The sequence below is a fragment of the Moschus berezovskii genome, chromosome 16, assembly GCF_049115385.1.
Source record: "Moschus berezovskii isolate FMDL1 chromosome 16, NW_MosBer_1.0, whole genome shotgun sequence".
Taxonomy (NCBI): Eukaryota; Metazoa; Chordata; class Mammalia; order Artiodactyla; family Moschidae; genus Moschus; species Moschus berezovskii.
The window spans coordinates 58805645-58822961 of NC_142475.1; the positions used below are offsets into that span (position 1 = coordinate 58805645).

Sequence of the window (17317 nt, forward strand, 5' to 3'; positions counted from 1 at the left end):
GCTGGAGCCCAGAGGCCAGGAAGCCACAAGAAGCCTTCACAGGGATTCCCTGGTGATCCTGTGGTTAAGAATCCACCTGCCAGTGCAGGGAATACGGGTTCGATCCCTGCTCCAGGAGGATCCCACATACTGAGGGGCAGCTAAGCCCACGCACCAGAACTCCTGAGCCCGCTCCCTGGAGCACCTGCTCTGCAGCAAGAGCAGCCACACAAGGGTCAACGCGTGCACCGCTACGAGTAACCCTGCTCACCACAGCTAGAGAGAGCCCGAGCGCAGCAGCGGAGACCCAGCACGGCCAAATTAAGATGGAATTAAAGATAACTCTTAAAAAAAAAGACGCCAGCTCACAGTGTGGAGGTGCCCTGCAAACTGGAAGGTGGAGGGAGGCAGAGGGGTTGGTCCACAGAGCAGCCTCTGCCCCCACAGGAAGGAGGACAAGCCCACCTTCATGCTGATTATCCTTCTGCTATTGCAGAGCCCCCTGATAAGGGGACGCTGGGAAGTGTCATTTCTAACCTTCCAGCCCCCATGATGCAGAGGAGAGAGCAGAGACAGAATCCCCAGTCCAGTAGACTCTAGCAGGCAGGGGCCGTGCAAGCAGGAAGAATCAGGATGCCCTAAAGGCCCTCGCGTGGCACACAGGTTGATGCTCTAACAGTTAACCCTTTGAAGGGAAAAGGGCCCCATGAATGACAGACTACACTCTAGCCCATGCACTGCTCTGGGACCCTCCTCCCTGCAGATCCTCAGAGGTCCTGGCCAGTAGAGCAGGAAGAAGTGAAGGGCTGGTTGTCCCATCCCTCGACGCATGGAAGCAGCTAATGAAGCGAGTCGGAATCATCATTTTCTTCATTCCCCTGGTTTGTTCTTTCATGCCTGATTCCATTCAGTCTTTCAAATAACCCCGCCAGCAAGGCAAGCCAGGGAAGCTGTTGGACTTTTTACAAACGAGGAGCCTGAAACTCAGGGAGGGAAGAGAACTGACATTTATAAAGTGCCTGTTCTGTGCCCCCAAACCAAGCTGCTCGCTTTTGTGCAAATCTCTTTATCCCACAGCAGCCCTGCCTTCAGGTGTTACGAGTCCCATTATGTGGGCTTCCCCGGTGGCTCAGGGGTAAAGAATCTGCCTGCAATGCAGGAGATGCGGGTTCGATCCCTGGGTCAGGAAGCTCCCCTGGAGGAGGAAATAGCAACCCACTCCAGTATTCTTGCCTAGAGAATCCCATGGATAGAGGAGCCTGGCGGGCTGCAGCCCATGGGGTCTCACAGAGTCAGACATGACTGAAACCAGTGAGCACGCATACAGTCCCACTTTGTGTCAGACAGCTGCAGTGCCTTACCCCTGAGAACAAAACTGGGATAGAAAGAGTTGGGACTTGAACCCAGGTGTCTCTGGGCCATTTTTTTTTATTCCAACAACCACTGGCCATGATCCACTGGCACAGAACCAGAACAGATGGATTCCAAGTGTCCGGTGACCAGCGGCTCCAGAAGACAAGCAGAGAGAAGCAGCTCAGTGTCGAGCAGTCTCAAGAGGCGAGGAGTGAAGAACAGTGATGATGAAATGAAATAAAGATGGAGTACAGGACTCCCAGGCCAGCTAAAATGCAGGGGCCAGGGAGCAAAGCAACAGAAACCGCAGGAAGAGGGCCATTATTCTGCACCTTTTTTATTCCTTTCGAGGCGTTTGCCAGAATTTAAGTTGCACGGCACCGGAGCCCAGGGAAACAAGCTGGAAACAGCAGCTGAGGGCCTGAAAGCTAGACGAGGCTTTTGACAGTCTCACAGTGTAGGGCGCGCACAGACTGGCAGTGAGAGTGCGTGGGAGAGGCGTGCCTGCCCAACTCACAGACCTCCTCTGAGAGGGGCTCCGCCCTGGGCTTCCTGTGGCTCAGTGCGGGAGACTCTGGTTGGATGCCTGGTCCCGGAAGATCCCACAGGCTGCGAGCAGCTAAGCCCACATGCTCAGTCACTCAGTCATGTCTGACTCTTCATGATCCCCTAGACTGCAGCCCACCAGACTCCTCTGGCCATGGAACTCTCCAGGCAAGAGTACTGGAGTAGGTTGCGGTTTCCTACACCAGGAGATCTTCCCAACCCAGGGGTCGAAGCTGGGTCTCCTGCATTGGCAGCCAGGTTCTTTACCACTGAGCTGCCTATAAAGTGGCTCAGTAGTCCACTAAAGGTGGAAGCAATTCAAATACCCATGCATGTAGTCAGTCGCTAAGTTGTGTCTGACTTTGGAACCCTGTGGACTGTAGCCCACTAGGCTTCTCTGTCCTTAGGGATTTCCCAGGCGAGAACGCTGATGTGGGTTGCCGTTTCCTTCTCCATGGGAGGAGCCCACATGCCACAACTATTGAGCCTGTGCTCTGGAGCCCGGGAGCCGCAGCACTGAAGCCCACAGCAGGAGTGGCCGCCACCGTGAGAAGGCCGTGTGCCGCAAACAGAGAGTAGCCGCCACTCACCACAGCCAGAGAAAGAAAGAGAGAGCCACTCACCACAGCCAGAGAAAGAAAGAGAGAGCCACTCACCACAGCCAGAGAAAGAAAGAGAACGTGAAGGCGCTCAGTCGTGTCTGACTCTTCGCGATCCCGTGGACTGTAGCCCACCACGCTCCTCCGTCCATGTGATTTTCCAGGCTAGAGTACTGGAGTGGGATGCCATTGCCTTCTCCAGGGAATCTTCCCGACCCAGGGATCGAACCTGGGTCTCCCCAACTGCAGACAGACTCTACCGTCTGAACCACCAGGGGAGCCCACAACTAGAGAAGAGCCTATCAAAACAAAGCATAGACCTAGCAGAGCCATACATAAATAAATAAAATATTTAAAAAAAAGAAAGTCTATTCCTTGTAAGTAAGGGCAAGCCAGGAATAGCTAGTCATCATGAAGACTGTGCAGCCTGGTTGTCTGGTCACCAGCTGGGACGGGGAGTGTGCCTGTGCTCTACCTGCCTCCAGGGGCAAACAGATTCCTTCCTGCCTAAGTACTGCCCTGTCCTCAGGTGCTACACTTCCGGCCCGTGCTCTATCCACTGTTAACCAGGCATGCTGGGAGACAGAACCAAATGGACAAAGAGAGATCAGGAGAGAAAACAGACAACAGAAATAGACCCTCATCTCCTCCAGATGTCACGAGGGCAAGACATGGTTTTAAAATAACCGTGATGGATCATTGTAGGCAGACAGGTGACAAGGTGCAGATTTTCACCCAAGAACTGGAACTTATTTAAAATATTACTCAGGTGGCGATTCTAAAACTGAAAAAATACAGTAACTGCAGTAAATGTAGTATAGAATTTAAACGGACTGGACACAGCAGAAGAGAGGGTGGACAAGGTAGTATCCATCTCAGGAAGTCAGAAAGATGACAGATTTGAAACCCACAGAAATGACAAGAAAAGAAATGAGGACCCTGGGGGCAGGTCCTGATGAAGTAGAACAATTAGCTGTGTTTACGGAGGACAGCCCAGGAGGAGGTGGGAGCCTGGAGCAAAGTGCTGGCTTTGCAGTTCATCTAAGTTGTGTCTGACTTTGGGACCCTGTGGCTCATTTGGCTTATTTCACTCAGCTGACTTGAGGATCCAAATGAGCCACAGGGTCCCAAAGTCAGACACAACTTAGACACAACATCAGACATGTTTCCCTGAAATGAGAAACTGAGGTTCAGAGAAGGTATGTGACTTGTCCAAGGTCACACAGCGAGATGACAGCAAAGCCAGCACTTTGCTCCAGGCAAGGAAGCTACCTTCCTCCCCTCCACCCCCAGCAATAGGGAGACAGTGGTGATTACCAGCCACTAAGAGAAGAACTGCTTCCAAAACTTGGCAAACCAAATAAGTGGACAGATTGGGTTTGTGAATGTTTGGTTAATGCCTGCTAAACTGCCCGGTTGGGAAGATCCCCTGGAGGAGGGCATGGCAACCCACTCCAGTATTCTTGCCTGGAGAATCCCATGCACCAAGGAGCCTGGCGGGCCACGGTCCGTGGGGTCACAAAGAGTCAGACGTGACTGAGTGACTAAGTACAAACTGCATGGTAGCTCTCGCAAGGCTGGGATGTCACACTATCTCTCTGCATGGCCTCCTGCCCTATGTTGGCTGGTGAAAAACTTCCCTCTCTCCACTTCCTCCCTTTCTGCTCCGTTGTGACACCACCGATAGGGCAGGTGGACAAGCTTTTAACCTTTTGAGCTTCAGTGCGTGCATGTGTACAGTGGGATGTTAATGCCTATTGTGCACGGTTGCCAAGAGACATAGAAGGTGTCCCCCCGCATCTTTCCTGCAACCAGAACCTAGTACATTGAAGCACTCGATCAAAGTTTGTGAAATGAGTTAATAACGCACGTATGGTGCTGGGCACACAGAGCTTGCTGAGCACAAGCTACTCTCCCCTTCACTCTCTCTTGGATTCTGAAGTTCAACAACAACCAAAATGCTACTCTTAGAGGGGCAGGCTTCTACCTGGCCCAGGTTCAAGTACTGGTTTACCAGCGGAATGGTTTGGGGCAATTTATTCAACTTTACTGACCCTCAGTTTTCCCTCCTGTAAAATGGGACAATAATACCTCCACTTATGGGATGACCATGAAGATAAGACAAAATGCTCTCTGCTGAGTTTCTGGTATTCATTAAGCAATTGCTAAACTTTCTGTCTCCAGTGGCTTAGCTAGTAAAGAACTTGCTTGCCAATGTGGAAGACACAAGAGATGCAGGTTCGATCCCTGGGTTGGGAAGATCCTCTGGAGAAGGAAATGGCAACCCACACCAGTATTCTTGCTTGGAAAGTTCCATGGACAAGAGGAGCCTGGCAGGCTACAGTCCACGGGGTCACAAAGAGTCCGACATGACTATGCACACACACACACAAACTTCCCTTTGCCATTTTCTATGTATGAATGGATATTCTTGGATGAGCCACTAAGAGCCAGAGAGGATGGTGCATTCATGCATATCTATTTCCTCAACTAACAAAGTACACGGTCACCCAGATAGGGGTTTCCCAAGTTGTCCAAAGAAGAAACTGAGATTCAGAGAGATTAAGTGGCTCTTCCCAAGGTCATGGGGAGAGGAAGAAGTGAGATCTGAGTCTGGATCCCAGACCTTCTGAGTCCATGCACCTGGAGGGGCTGGGGTACCAAGAACAGAGCAGGAGTGTGCCCTGGATGGACACCCTGTCCGTTAATTGGGCCCCAGATGACCATAGTTGGAGGGGTACAGAGAAAGCTGGGAGCCATTTATTCAGAGAAAGCACACCGGGACGCCTCAGAGGCTCATAACCCAAGTCCCCACAGTCTCCCTGGCTTTTGGGCTCATGCACAGCACAGCTGTGGTCACACCTCTGCACTTGAACCTGACTCTCTTTGGTCCTTGCTGAGCATATGCCCCTATCTCTATCCGTCTGATCAATTACCTTCGTTATCCCAACGTGTAGTCTGTCAACCAGCTGGATTCTGTGCCCCCCCCCTCCCCAGCTCCAGGGAAGTGACAGTGAAAGGGAGATTGATTACTTTCTGGTAGAAAGAGGGGCAGTTCAAAAATCAGATTAAATCCACAGCATCCTGAGATAGCCAGGGGACAAGATGTGTTGCTTCTACTGCTTCCTCGAGGCATCAGCCCAGGGGCAAGGTCTCTCCATCTGCCTCCTGCTCTACTTTGTACTTGCAGTGACAGCGAGACTTGCATAGAGAATCGAATGGTGTGCAGAGCTGTCCCTTCAAGCCACCCCCTGCTCCTCCGTCCAGCAACCAGCTCTGTCATCTGAGTCAGATTAACCTGCTTATCCTCAAGGGCAGGCTCTGATTTAACTTGGCAGGCAGAGGGTTCCCACCCCTCCTACTGCAGTAATTGGTCCAGGGATGGGCACGCAGCCTAATTCATCTGGAGCGAAACTCCTGACTTTTGCAGAGGAGGGGGGAAAGAGACATTCTTCGGCTTTGGCCAGTTTGCTGCTTGGATGTGAGGTTTGGAGTTGTACCAGACATTAAGCTCCCTCACTGGAAGAGGCGATCGGTGTTGAGTCCCTACTTGATCATGCCTGCCGCCCTCCCTGGGCCTTGACTTTTCAGTGACATCAGAGAATAAATCCCCTTTATTGTGTAAAGCAGACTGCTTGTAACTTGAAGCAACATGACTGACCCACAGGTCACAGTTGTTCTGGCCTCCGGGCACCCAGCCTGGCTGTCCCCACCATCCAGAAAATCCACTCCACCCTGCTTGGCTACCTTGACTCCGGGAGGGAGGTCCACGCCTGGCAGGGCCTCTCCTGGCTTCCGCGCCATCCCAGCTCCTCTCTGCCTGTGCTGTGTGCTTGTCTGTGTTCTCCCTGAGCTGGGCGCTCCATGAGGATGAACACTCAGTCCCACTCACTGTTGTGGCCCCAACATCGGGAACCCACAGGGCGTGAAGGGACACAGACGTAGATGAAGGGAAAGAGCCACTGATCCAGAGGAGAGAGCTGAGCCAGAAAGCACAGGCTGGGTCTGAAGACTGCCATTCTCACCAGGCTGCTCAACCCCATTTGCTGTGTGACTGTGAACAAGTGCCTGACCCTCTCTGAACCACCCCTTCAACTGGAAAACGGAGCTGACAACACAGATTCTGCCCACTTCTCGAGGCTATCAACCAAGCCCGATCTATCCACTCAACTGATTCACTCAATGCGTATTTGCCAGGGCCCTGTGCTGTGCCAGGCTTTGGGCTGGGTGGCAGGGATCCATCATGAAAGATTCTTAAGTGGGAACTTCCCAGGCACCTGAAAGGCCCCAGCACCTTTGAGAGAGAGGATGCTGGTGTCCTTGGATCCAAGGTTGTCTCTTGGCAACCGTGCACAATAGGCATTAACATCCCACTGTACACATGCACGCACTGAAGCTCAAAAGGTTAAAAGCTTGTCCACCTGCCCTATCGGTGGTGTCACAACGGAGCAGAAAGGGAGGAAGTGGAGAGAGGGAAGTTTTTTCTGTAAGAGGGGAATAGACATTCATCCTGTTTTCTTCCTCTTTCTCTGTGTAGATGACAGACAACCTTCAGTGCCTTCATCAAGCCAGCTGCTTCCCCACCACATCTCTGGTGACAGTGTGGGCAAGACCCAGTTCTAATTAAGGACTGTCACGCACCATCCTGTCCAGAGGGCGGTGGCAGAAACAGCTTCCCTCCGTCCCACACCGCGGCCCTTCCTGCAACGTCTTCACCTCCGAGGGACCCTGGGCTGTCACAAGGATTAATTACCCCGCCACCCCCTTGGATGGGAAAGGAAATCACGGTTATTAAGCTTTGATTAAAGCTTCATCAAGAGACATTATCGGCTGTTTGAAGATTGCTGATGAAACAGGCCACTTTATTTCCTAAAAAGACAAATTGCATGCCAGCAGAGCCAAACCACCACAAGTGGTCCACATAGCTTTTGAGTATTGCGGGTGATGTCCGGCACAGCCTGGTGGCCGTCAACCTGCAGACGTGGCCGTTGGGAGGCTCTAAAGCTCCCTGGCCGTCCCTGTCTTGTCCTGCCCTGCGAATGAGCCCTTATCTCTGGGTTCTTTCTTGGGAGTTCTTCCCCAGTTAGGCGTGGTTTCCTGCAGCCCATCCCTGCCCCGCCCCCTCAGGAGAGCAGAAAGCTGACCATGAGGAAAAGGACTCTCAAAGTGCTCACGCTCCTCGTCCTCTTCATCTTCCTCACCTCCTTCTTCCTGAACTACTCTCACACCATGCTGGCCACCACCTGGTTCCCCAAGCAGATGGTCCACGAGCTCTCGGAGAACTTCAAGAAGCTCATGAAGTATTCCAACAGGCCCTGCACCTGTACTCGCTGCATCGGGCAGCGCAGGGTCTCCTCCTGGTTCGACGAGCGATTCAACCAGTCCATGCAGCCACTGCTGACGGCCAAGAATGCGCTCCTGGAGGAAGACACCTACAGCTGGTGGCTGGTGAGAACCGGGGCTGTGGCTGGGTCTCGTGGGAGGCGTGGCTTGTGCACACATACCTGCAGTCCCTGCCTCCGTCTTCACACAGCCCTGTTCTCTGTGTGTTAAGCACCTCGCTTCCTTCTTCTTGTGGGTGGGTCTCGTGGGAGGCTCCTGACGGCCAAACGCTCAGCCCCTGGCATGAACTGGGGCCCTGCTGGGTGCTCGGTGAGATTCGGAATATTAGTCCCTCATTCATTCGGCATCTGTGTATTGAGAATCCACTCTGTATAAATCAGAGCCGAGGGTTCTGTAGGCGTTTCTGGTGTCTGCCATAACAGGTGATGTAGAAGGTGGCTTGAAGCTGTAGACATGTGTTCCCTCTTGTTTCTGGAGGCAGAGTCTGAGATCAAGGTTGAGCTCACCCTGATCAAGTCTGAGATCAGCAGGGTTGGTTCTTCTAGAGGCTCTGAGACACTCCATCTCATGCCTCTCTCCCTGCTTCTGAGGGTCGCTGGTCGCTGCGAATTCCTTGGCTTGTGCACACATCCCTCCAGCCTCTGCCTCTGTCTTCACACGGCCCCCTTCCCTGTGTCTTAAGCACCTGTCTTCCTTCTTCTGTAAGGACACCTGTCACCGAGTTTAGGGCCCACTCTGTATTCAAGAGGACCTCATCTCGAATTCCTTAACTACATCTGCAAAGATTGCTTTTCCAAATAAAGTCCCATTCACAGGTTCCAGGGGTCAGGACTTGGACATATCTTTTAGACGCCACTATTTAACTATGACTGAGAAGCAAAAAGGACAGAATCCTCCTCTCATGGAGTTATATTCTGGCAGAGAGAGATGGATAACAAACAAACAAGATAGGCTCAGATAGAAGTGCTCGGAGGAGGAACAGAGGGGTTTGTGATAGGGAGGAGCTTGGGGCAGAAGCCTCTATAAATGGGGTCAATGGGAAGGTCTCTGAGGAGCCGGGACTTGAGCAGAGACTAAAGGCAGAGAGTACACAAGCCGTGGAAGGATCAGGGGGAAGTGTGGTAGGTCACAGGGACAGCAGGTGCGAGAGCCCTGGGGCCACATCAGCTTGGTGTCTTTGGGTGGGGGGAGGTGAGCAGAGGAGCTCTGCGTGGCCGTGAGCAGGGGTTGCTGCCTCTAGAGGAGGTCTGGGAGTGGGCCAGACCCAAAGCGAAGAGTGTGGCATTTGTGTCTAAGTGCAGCAGAAAACTTCAAGAGTTTTAATCAGAAGAGGTCCATGATCTGATCTAGTTGTTTGAAAAGTCACTCTGGTTGTCAAATGCAAAATGGATTGAAGGAGAGTGAAAAAATACCCAGTCATTCAAGATTTATTGAGCATCTAGTAGATGCCAATATATTTAGATGGAAAAAAGAGCTTTTCCTTTTTAAGAGTGGTGGGAGAGAAGGGAAAATGGGCGATCACAAGGCAGAGTGATGGATGGTAGGCACACAGGGTCCCTGGGTTTTCTCTTAATTTCCTATATCAAGAATGATTCTGAGGAACTTCATCTTGCTGAGTTTCAGATTGAAGTCATAATAGTCTCCTCACCAGGTTTCTCTACAACACTGCAAACATTAGGTTTTAACATTTTTATTTCTTTGTGCTGCTAATGGGCAAGGGATAATGAATTCGCATCTTTTTCAGCATGTACGAAGGCTGAATATTTTCCCACATGGCTGTTAACATTTTATCAGTTTTTTTTTGATCCCTACCCCAGTGCTTGTCTGCAGTCCTTCTTTGCTGGAGTTTAGCCTCTGGTGGCCACTTGGTAGGGACTTTGCAGGGGAGGAGGGGAGGAGGGGAGGCGAGAAGGGGCCTCACCAATAGAAAGCAACAGAAAGGAGCAGGCCTTTCGAGCTTCTGGGTTCCTTGACAACACACAGACCACATGTTTTGAATAGAGTCGGGGCACCACATCTGACGAGCACTTCTGTCCCTCCAGGCAGAGACACGGAATACTGAAATCAAAACCATCCTGAGAGCTCCCGGGAGGCAGCGTAGCACTGCCTACAGGCCCCAGGCATCCAGGACAGATCCAGATTTAGGATGTTGAACCCAGAACCCTGCCTTTCAAATGTGACGAGCCTGGCGGGAAATGCCCGGCAGGCTGGTGGGCTGGCAGGGGGCCACGGAAGGTGCTGGATGCCATGAGTCAGAGGGGCTGGGCCTAGACACGCTCCTCCCGCTCTGGTCTGCTGCCTCTTCTCCTCTGTCTCCAGGTCGAGGTGAAGGACTTGACTGAGATCACCAGGCTGTCAGTAAAAAGCCAGGCCTGGGACTCCGCCGTCTGCCCCCAAGCACCGTTGTTTTCTGCCTTCTTGGCCACTACGGCCTCTTCAGACCCACATGGGAGCGAGAACAGGAAGGCCAGACCAGGGATGGAGGCTTCAGGGGCTGGAAGCTGACAGCCCAGGTACCTTGGGGATCACAAACTCCCCCACATCCTTCACATCAGGGTCATGCTGGCTGTCTCAGCTTCTGCCTCCAGGCTCTGCCCTAAGACATGAGCCCTACCAGCAGCAGGCAGGCACCGGTTGAGCCCTGACTGTAGACAGGGAAATACACTACAGTACTTGGAAACTAGTCAGGAGAGTGAAGGGGAGGAGGCAACGTTGAACCTCTGCCCCACTGTCTCCTGTGTGCTTGTCAGCAGCCCTCTGGGACTTTGCGTTGTCATTTACAGAAGACAGAGAAATCAGGAGGTCCTTTCCCAGGGAGGACAGGGACGCAGCAGGCTGTGACCGGCCTCAGCTCCCCAAGCCAGTGAGTGGACGCTTTAGGGTTCTCATCCCTAGAAACACAGCTAGATCCTGGCCTGCTGCCCCCGGTTCTACCCACTCTGCCCTCCCCCAGTGGCCTGGATCTTTCCATCTCTGGACCTCAGTCTTCCCTCCTGCCAGTGAAGGTTGGGAACAGAGTCAAAATTCCTGGAGTGTGAGCTGGGGCCCCGGGGCGTGATTCCTGGTGATATGGGGGCGGGGCCTTTAAGAGCATCGTGTCAGGCACGGGGCGGAGGAAGTCATCCCTGCTTTAGTTCTCTTTCCATCTTTGAAGTTGCAAGGGTTACATGTGCCTCCTTGTTTCGTGATGCAGCCTTTTAACACCTGCCCATCTCAGTTCTATTAATAGCGAAGACAGGGCGGCTTGCCTGGGCAAGCAACACAATGGAGCTGGAAGTAAATAAGGTGATTTTGTTTTCATCGTATTGGATAATTACTTTTTTACTTCTGCCAAGTAACTCTTGCATTCATGTGGCAGAGATATGAGATTGCCTTTTAAAATAAACTTACCCTTTAAAAGAAGTCAATCCTAAAGGAAATCAACCCTGATCATTCTTTGGAAGGACTGATGCTGAAACTCCAATACTTTGGCCACCTGATGAGAAGAGCCGACTCATTGAAAAAGACCCTGATGCTGGGAAAGATTGAGGGCAGGAGGAGAAGGGGGCAATAGAGGACGAGATGGTTGGATGGCATCACTGACTTAATAGACATGAGTTTGAGCAAACTCTAGGAGTTGGTGAAGGACAGGGAAACCTGACATGCTGCAGTCCATGGGATCACAAACAGTTGGGCACGATTGAGAGACTGAACAAAAGCTTTTTAAAATGAATCAAGGAGTGAGTCGGTAATAGGTGAATGGGACAACAAAAGGCTGGCCTCCCAACACGGGTATCCTGCCAGCTCTGAGCCTTTGAACTCTGGGTCCCTTGAGACAAAGCAGGCGTGTGTGTCATGTAGTAGGCGCTCAGTAACTATTGCTGAGCGCTGGATTAAAGAATGCCATGTCGCTCCTTAACCCCGTGTACAGCGTTATGCTCCCCGAGGTAGTGGCACAGATGGGGGACTCTCTCTGGTCTTGGGTGCATCCTCACAATGTCCAGGCCCTTCCTGGGTGGGTGTCCTCAGAGGAGGTTCCTGATGGGGAGCTTGGCTGTGGTCTTCAATCCTAGAGGTTGTCAGAGTGTGGTCCCCAGTACAACATCGCCTGAGAGCCTGTAAGAAGTGCCAACAGCAGCATCACCTGAGAGCCTATAAGAAGTGCCGGATCTGGCACCCAGATCTTGCATGTTAGTGAGATCCCCAGGTGACTGTGTATTCAGGAGCCTGGAGCTGCCCCAGGAGGTCCTATAGGAGCAAGTGTTTAATCTGGATGTGGTTTTTGTCTTGTTTTGATAGAATAGACATCACATGGGCTCTCCAGATGGGCTAGTAGTAAAGAGTCCACCTGCCAATGGAGGAGACTCAAGAGACTTGAGTTTGATCTTTGGGTCGGGAAGATCCCCTGGAAGAGGGCATGGCAACCCACACCAGTATTCTTGCCTGGAGAATCCCATGGACAGAAGAGCCTAGTGGGCTACTGTCCGTGGGATCACAAAGAGTCAGACACGACTAAGTGACTAAACCACCACCACATACATACAGTATTTACCATCCTAACTCTTTGTAAGTGTGCAATTCAGTAACAGTAAATGCAGTCATGATGTTGGGTAACCATCGCCACTCCCCATCCCTGGCACTTTCATCACCCCCAGCGAAACCCCAGACCCATCGAATAATAGCGACCCCCTACTCATCCCCCATTCTACTTTCTGCCTTGATGAATCTGGTGACTTAGCATCTCCTGTAAGTGGAATTGTACAAACATGTCTTTCTGTGTCTGGCAAGTAAGTCAGTGAAATAGCACTCAGCATGCGTGTTTTCAAAATCCATCCTTTGGTACCGTATATCGAAATGTCCCTTTCCTTTTCTGAGTAACTGAGTGCTGTCCCATTGTACGGATGTTTATGCATTCATCTGTCAGTGGACCCTTGGGCTGTTTCTGCTTTTCGTCTATTGTGAGCAATGCTGCTCTGAACACGAGTGAACTTGTTCAGGACCCTGATTTCAGATTTCTTTCTCCTTTTCTTGGTCGGGGCTTGTGGGACCTTAAATTCTCTGACCAGGGATTGAACCTGGACCCTCAGCAGTGCAAGCGCCAAGTCCTAACCACTGAATCACCGGGGAGGTCCCTGATCAGTCTTTTTAATACTTAGCAATGGAATCGCTGAGAAACCGCCAAGCAGTTTGCCACCGTGGCTGCACTATTTTGCATTCCCACCAGCAAGGCACGAGGGCTCCAGATCCTCCAGGTCCTCACCAACATTTGTTAGTTTCCCTTTTTCTTCCATGATTACCATCCTGTGTGATGTTTACAGCAGGGGTGTGCCTGTGGCCCTGACGTCCTTGCCCGTGGTTCCCCAGGCATGTGCCGTGTCTTAGGCTAGAGGAGGTGCTAGATGGTCTTACCCACGGGACCATCCGGGTCTCCCGCTGCGCCTCCTGTTGTGGATGCTGACTGCTCCCGTGCCAGGTGGGGGCCAGGCACACGGGGACCTCCCCACACAATCCTCCGGTCACTGATCTAGACAGTGGCCAGAGCATCAGCTAACCTCACCTTTCTCTCCTGCAGCCCCTCTCCTGTCCTTGGGGCTGGTGAGACGGGTGGGATTCACCCCACAGCCACCTCCCCCGACCCAGCCTCAGGGACTGGGCTTTCTGTAGGTCGAGGTTCCAGGGCTCTGAGACAGAGGTGGTGTTGGGGGAGAGACGTTAAGATGGGCTTATAAAAGCCTGGCTTCGAATTCCCCTTTGGATCCGGGACATGTGCTCGGCGGACTCAGACCCTCCTCCCTTGTGCTGAACTGACAGCCCTGTGGCCTGGTGACACAGGAGATGCGATGCTTCTCCCGGTTTCACTCTGAGAGGGGGAGTGGTCTGTGTCAGCGTGTGGTCACCGTGCAGTGTGGCCAAGCTCCCCCAGAGTCAGAGGGGGCCTCACTCCGGCAACCCACTCCCCCACTCTCGTCACTGAGAGCCCCGCTTCCCATGCCAGTGCTCAGTTGTGTCTGACCTCGCAGACTGTGGCCTGCCAGGCTCCTCTGTCCATGGGATCCTCCTGGCAAGAATGCTGGAGTGAGTAGCCATTTCCTCCTCCAGGGGATCTTCCTGAGCCAGGAACCTAACCCATGTCTCCTGCATTGGCAGGCAGATTGTTTACCCCTGAGCTACCTGGGAAGTCAGGGAAACTCCTTAACCCTGGGCCAACCAGGTGGCTGGTCACCCTCGGGATAAACCCAGTGTTTGCCCGTGCCTGGGGGTCAGGGAGTTCCCAGGGTAGTTGACCTCAGGTGTGGACATGAAAATAACTTGTTAAGCAGACAATGGACTCCTTGATGTATCCTGCGAAGTGTTGATTCTTAGGTCTGGACAGACCCCGGTGGTCCTGGGCTGAGGTTGCCGAGCGGTAGGATACGGAGGGCAGACGGGCGTGGAGGATCACCTGACCTTTCTTCCATGTGCCTCACTCACTCACACCACCTGGTCTCAAGAGGCCAGAGCTGCACCACGTTCACGAAAGTGAAAGTGTCAATCGCTCAGTTGTATCTGATTCTTTGTGACTCTATGGACTGTAGCCTCTGTCCTTGGGATTCTCCAAGCAAGACTACTGGAGTGGGTTGCCATTCCCTTCTCCAGGGGACCTTCCCGACCCAGGGATTGAACCTGGGTCTCCTGCATCGCAGGCACATTCTTTACCCACCAAGCATAGCAGGTGCTCAGGAAGCATTTGTAGACTGAATGAATGGTTTCTGGCCTTCCTGTCTCCCCGAGTGGCTCCTGTGGGGGAGGTGGAGCTCTGTCTCCAGGTGCCTCGGGAGGAGCCAGGTCACCAGCCCCGAAGGGCTCGGGGTCCAGCCCGTCTGACTTGCGTCCTGTGTCCTCTGCCCACAGAAGCTCCAGCGGGAGAAGCAGCCTAGTAACCTGAACGACACCATCAAGGAGCTGTTCCAGGTGGTGCCCGGGGACGTGGACCCCCTGCTGGACAAGGGCTCGGTGGGCTGCCGGCGCTGCGCTGTCGTGGGCAACTCGGGCAACCTGAGGGAGTCCTGGTACGGGCCTCAGATAGACAGTCACGACTTTGTGCTCAGGTGAGTGCGGCCCCTCGCCCCCTAGCCCACCCCGCTGCCCCGACCTGGGCCCCTGGAGCTGCAGAGGGCATCATGGCTTGGGGTCAGGAGGTCAGGACTCCAGTTGGGGAGCCCAGACTTCCCCAGGGCCTCAGTTTCCCCATGTGCATTGCAGGATGGGGATGAATCAGCAAGGCCTCTCTGAACCCAGAGAGGACACCGTGCGGAGAAGCACCCAGTGGGCTGGGAACTCGGCCTGGAGTGGCCTGGCTGGAGGACAAGGCTAACTCGAGACTCTTGCTCCATCTTTACAGCCCGCCCCTGCTTGGCCATCTAGGCCATAATATAACTGATACTTCTAATGCAAAGTAGGTTTCCCTGTCTCCAAGTAAATGAGTGTTGCAGAAAGATGCCCACCTCTCTCCTGGGTTTCTCGTCACCCCCACACCAGGCACCCGACCCAGGACTCCAGTGCGCAGCGTGAGAAACTCAGGCAGCCATCCCCAGGCCCCTTCTAGAACTGTCCCCTGTGTCTGTGGACTCTGACTTCATGTCTTTAGACCGCTCACCTAGCCTTGGGAAGCCTCAGTGTACTGGCGTCCGGTGGGAATGTCTACGGTGAGGGGGAAAGAGTCAGATTTAGGGTCGACAGGCCCTGAGTTCAAGGCCGCCATTGGGTAGCTCTTGTGTTCTGGGATAAGTTCTTTATGCTCAGATTAGTTTGGCCGAAAAAATAGGACCATAAAATACATATACCAGTTATTGTTAAAGGTCAACGAGGTACATCACTGCACCGGGACAGTCAGCTATTGGTGGTGAGGATGGTTAGGCTCACCTGAGATCATAAATGAGAAAAAAAGTAGCTAAAGCCTCTGACCTGTGCCCTCACTGTGCCCATTTTACAGATGAGGAAGTTGGGGCCCAGCAAAGGGGACACAGCACAGCCTCTCTGAGCTAAAGGTGACCCTCCAGGTCAGCTTTGATGCTGACACGATGCCTGTCGTCTCTCCCTCCCCTCCCAGGATGAACAAGGCCCCCACTGCAGGGTTTGAGGCCGACGTTGGGAGGAAAACCACCCACCACCTCGTGTACCCCGAGAGCTTCAGGGAGCTGGCAGAGAACGTCAGCATGGTCCTGGTCCCTTTCAAGACCGTCGACCTGGAGTGGGTGATCAGCGCCACCACCAAAGGCACCATCTCCCAGTAAGTTCCCTGGGGCATCTGCGTGGTGGGGGCCACTGCCGGGGGGCCACCGCTCCTCCTTGCTGAGTGGGGGCCTCTGAGCCCCCTCCATGCTGTTCCACCCACCACAGCCACACTCATACTGTTCCACTGGGGCGCCTCACCTCCCCAAGCCTCATCCTGAACGGCAGAGCCCCACCCCCAGGCTGCCTCTGGCTCTCCCTGGTACCCTCCTCCCATCACCCCGAGGCCCCCCGAGCTCTGGCCTTCCTCCTGCTCATGATTTCCCATGCCACAACACAACAGACCTCCTGGGTTTTCTTCCCCAAAGTGAAAAGTGCAAGTGTTAGCTGCTCAGTCATGTCTGACTCTTGGCGACTGCATGGACTGTAGCCTTCTAGGCTTCTCTAACCAGAGGATTCTCCAGGCAAGAAGACTGGAGTGGGTTGCCCTTGCTTCCCCAAACGCCCTGTGAGTCCCTCAGGAGGCGGACCCTGATGAACTTTCTCATCTCTGTGCTGCTCCCCAATTATGACAGCAACCTCCCCCCCCCCACCCCCACCATCTGCCTCATACTGTCAAAATGGCCCCAGCCGGGCTGGGGGCTGGCTAGGGAGACCAGGTGAGGAGCATGTAGGCTCCGGTGTGTCACCGGTCCTGCCTGGAGCATCAGAGAGTTAGTTCACATCTGATTGTTCCAGCCGCTTGGCACGCATCTTGCTGAGTTCACACTGGTCCTTCTCATGACCTCTGTCCTCCAGGGAGACCTGGAGGCTTGGCCTCTACACAGAGCCAGGCTCGCACCTGGTCCCATTCCTGCCTGAAAGAAAAGGGGCTTAGTGCCCAGATGGCTGAGAGCCTCCTTGTCCGAGGCCGTTAGGAAACCCGAGGGATTCGGGGTGCAGGGCAGTGAGGGAAGCAGGCTCTGGCAGAGGAGGGGCTGTATCAGCCGGGGCTCAGCTTCGCCTCCACAGAAGGTCCTAGAGTTAGTCACGATCGCCCTCTGGTGTCCATAGTGGGCTACTGCAGGAGGTGGAGCCCCTTGGTGAATGAGTGCTGCTCCCCGTGGTCCACCTGCGTCTCCAGCCCTCCCCTCCCCAGCCGATGCCCAGGCAGCCGACCCTTTCCCCAGACTAACCACCTGCCTTGTCCTCCTGCAGTACCTACGTTCCTGTCCCCGCCAAGATCAAAGTGAAAAAGAATAAGGTGAGTCAAGGCGCAGGTGCCTTGTCCTCTGAACTCAGCCTTGCTTTCAAGGCTCCGCCTGATG

General features: G+C 53.5%; 1 protein-coding gene across 7 annotated transcripts in view; it reads left to right on the forward strand.

Annotated features, from left to right (window-relative positions):
- The window catches only part of ST3GAL1 (ST3 beta-galactoside alpha-2,3-sialyltransferase 1), a 96879-nt gene that overhangs the window by 63784 nt on the left and 15778 nt on the right, over positions 1 to 17317 (forward strand). For all 7 annotated transcript variants that reach the window (XR_008686778.2, XM_055432652.2, XM_088844848.1 and 4 more), the window contains 4 exons: positions 7015 to 7925; positions 14691 to 14887; positions 15889 to 16068; positions 17208 to 17253. Coding sequence is in view for 6 of the 7 variants with exons in the window: in XM_055432652.2 (XP_055288627.1) it covers positions 7623 to 7925; positions 14691 to 14887; positions 15889 to 16068; positions 17208 to 17253 (726 nt within the window). In the remaining variant the exon portion in view is untranslated. The remainder of the gene's footprint in view (positions 1 to 7014; positions 7926 to 14690; positions 14888 to 15888; positions 16069 to 17207; positions 17254 to 17317) is intronic.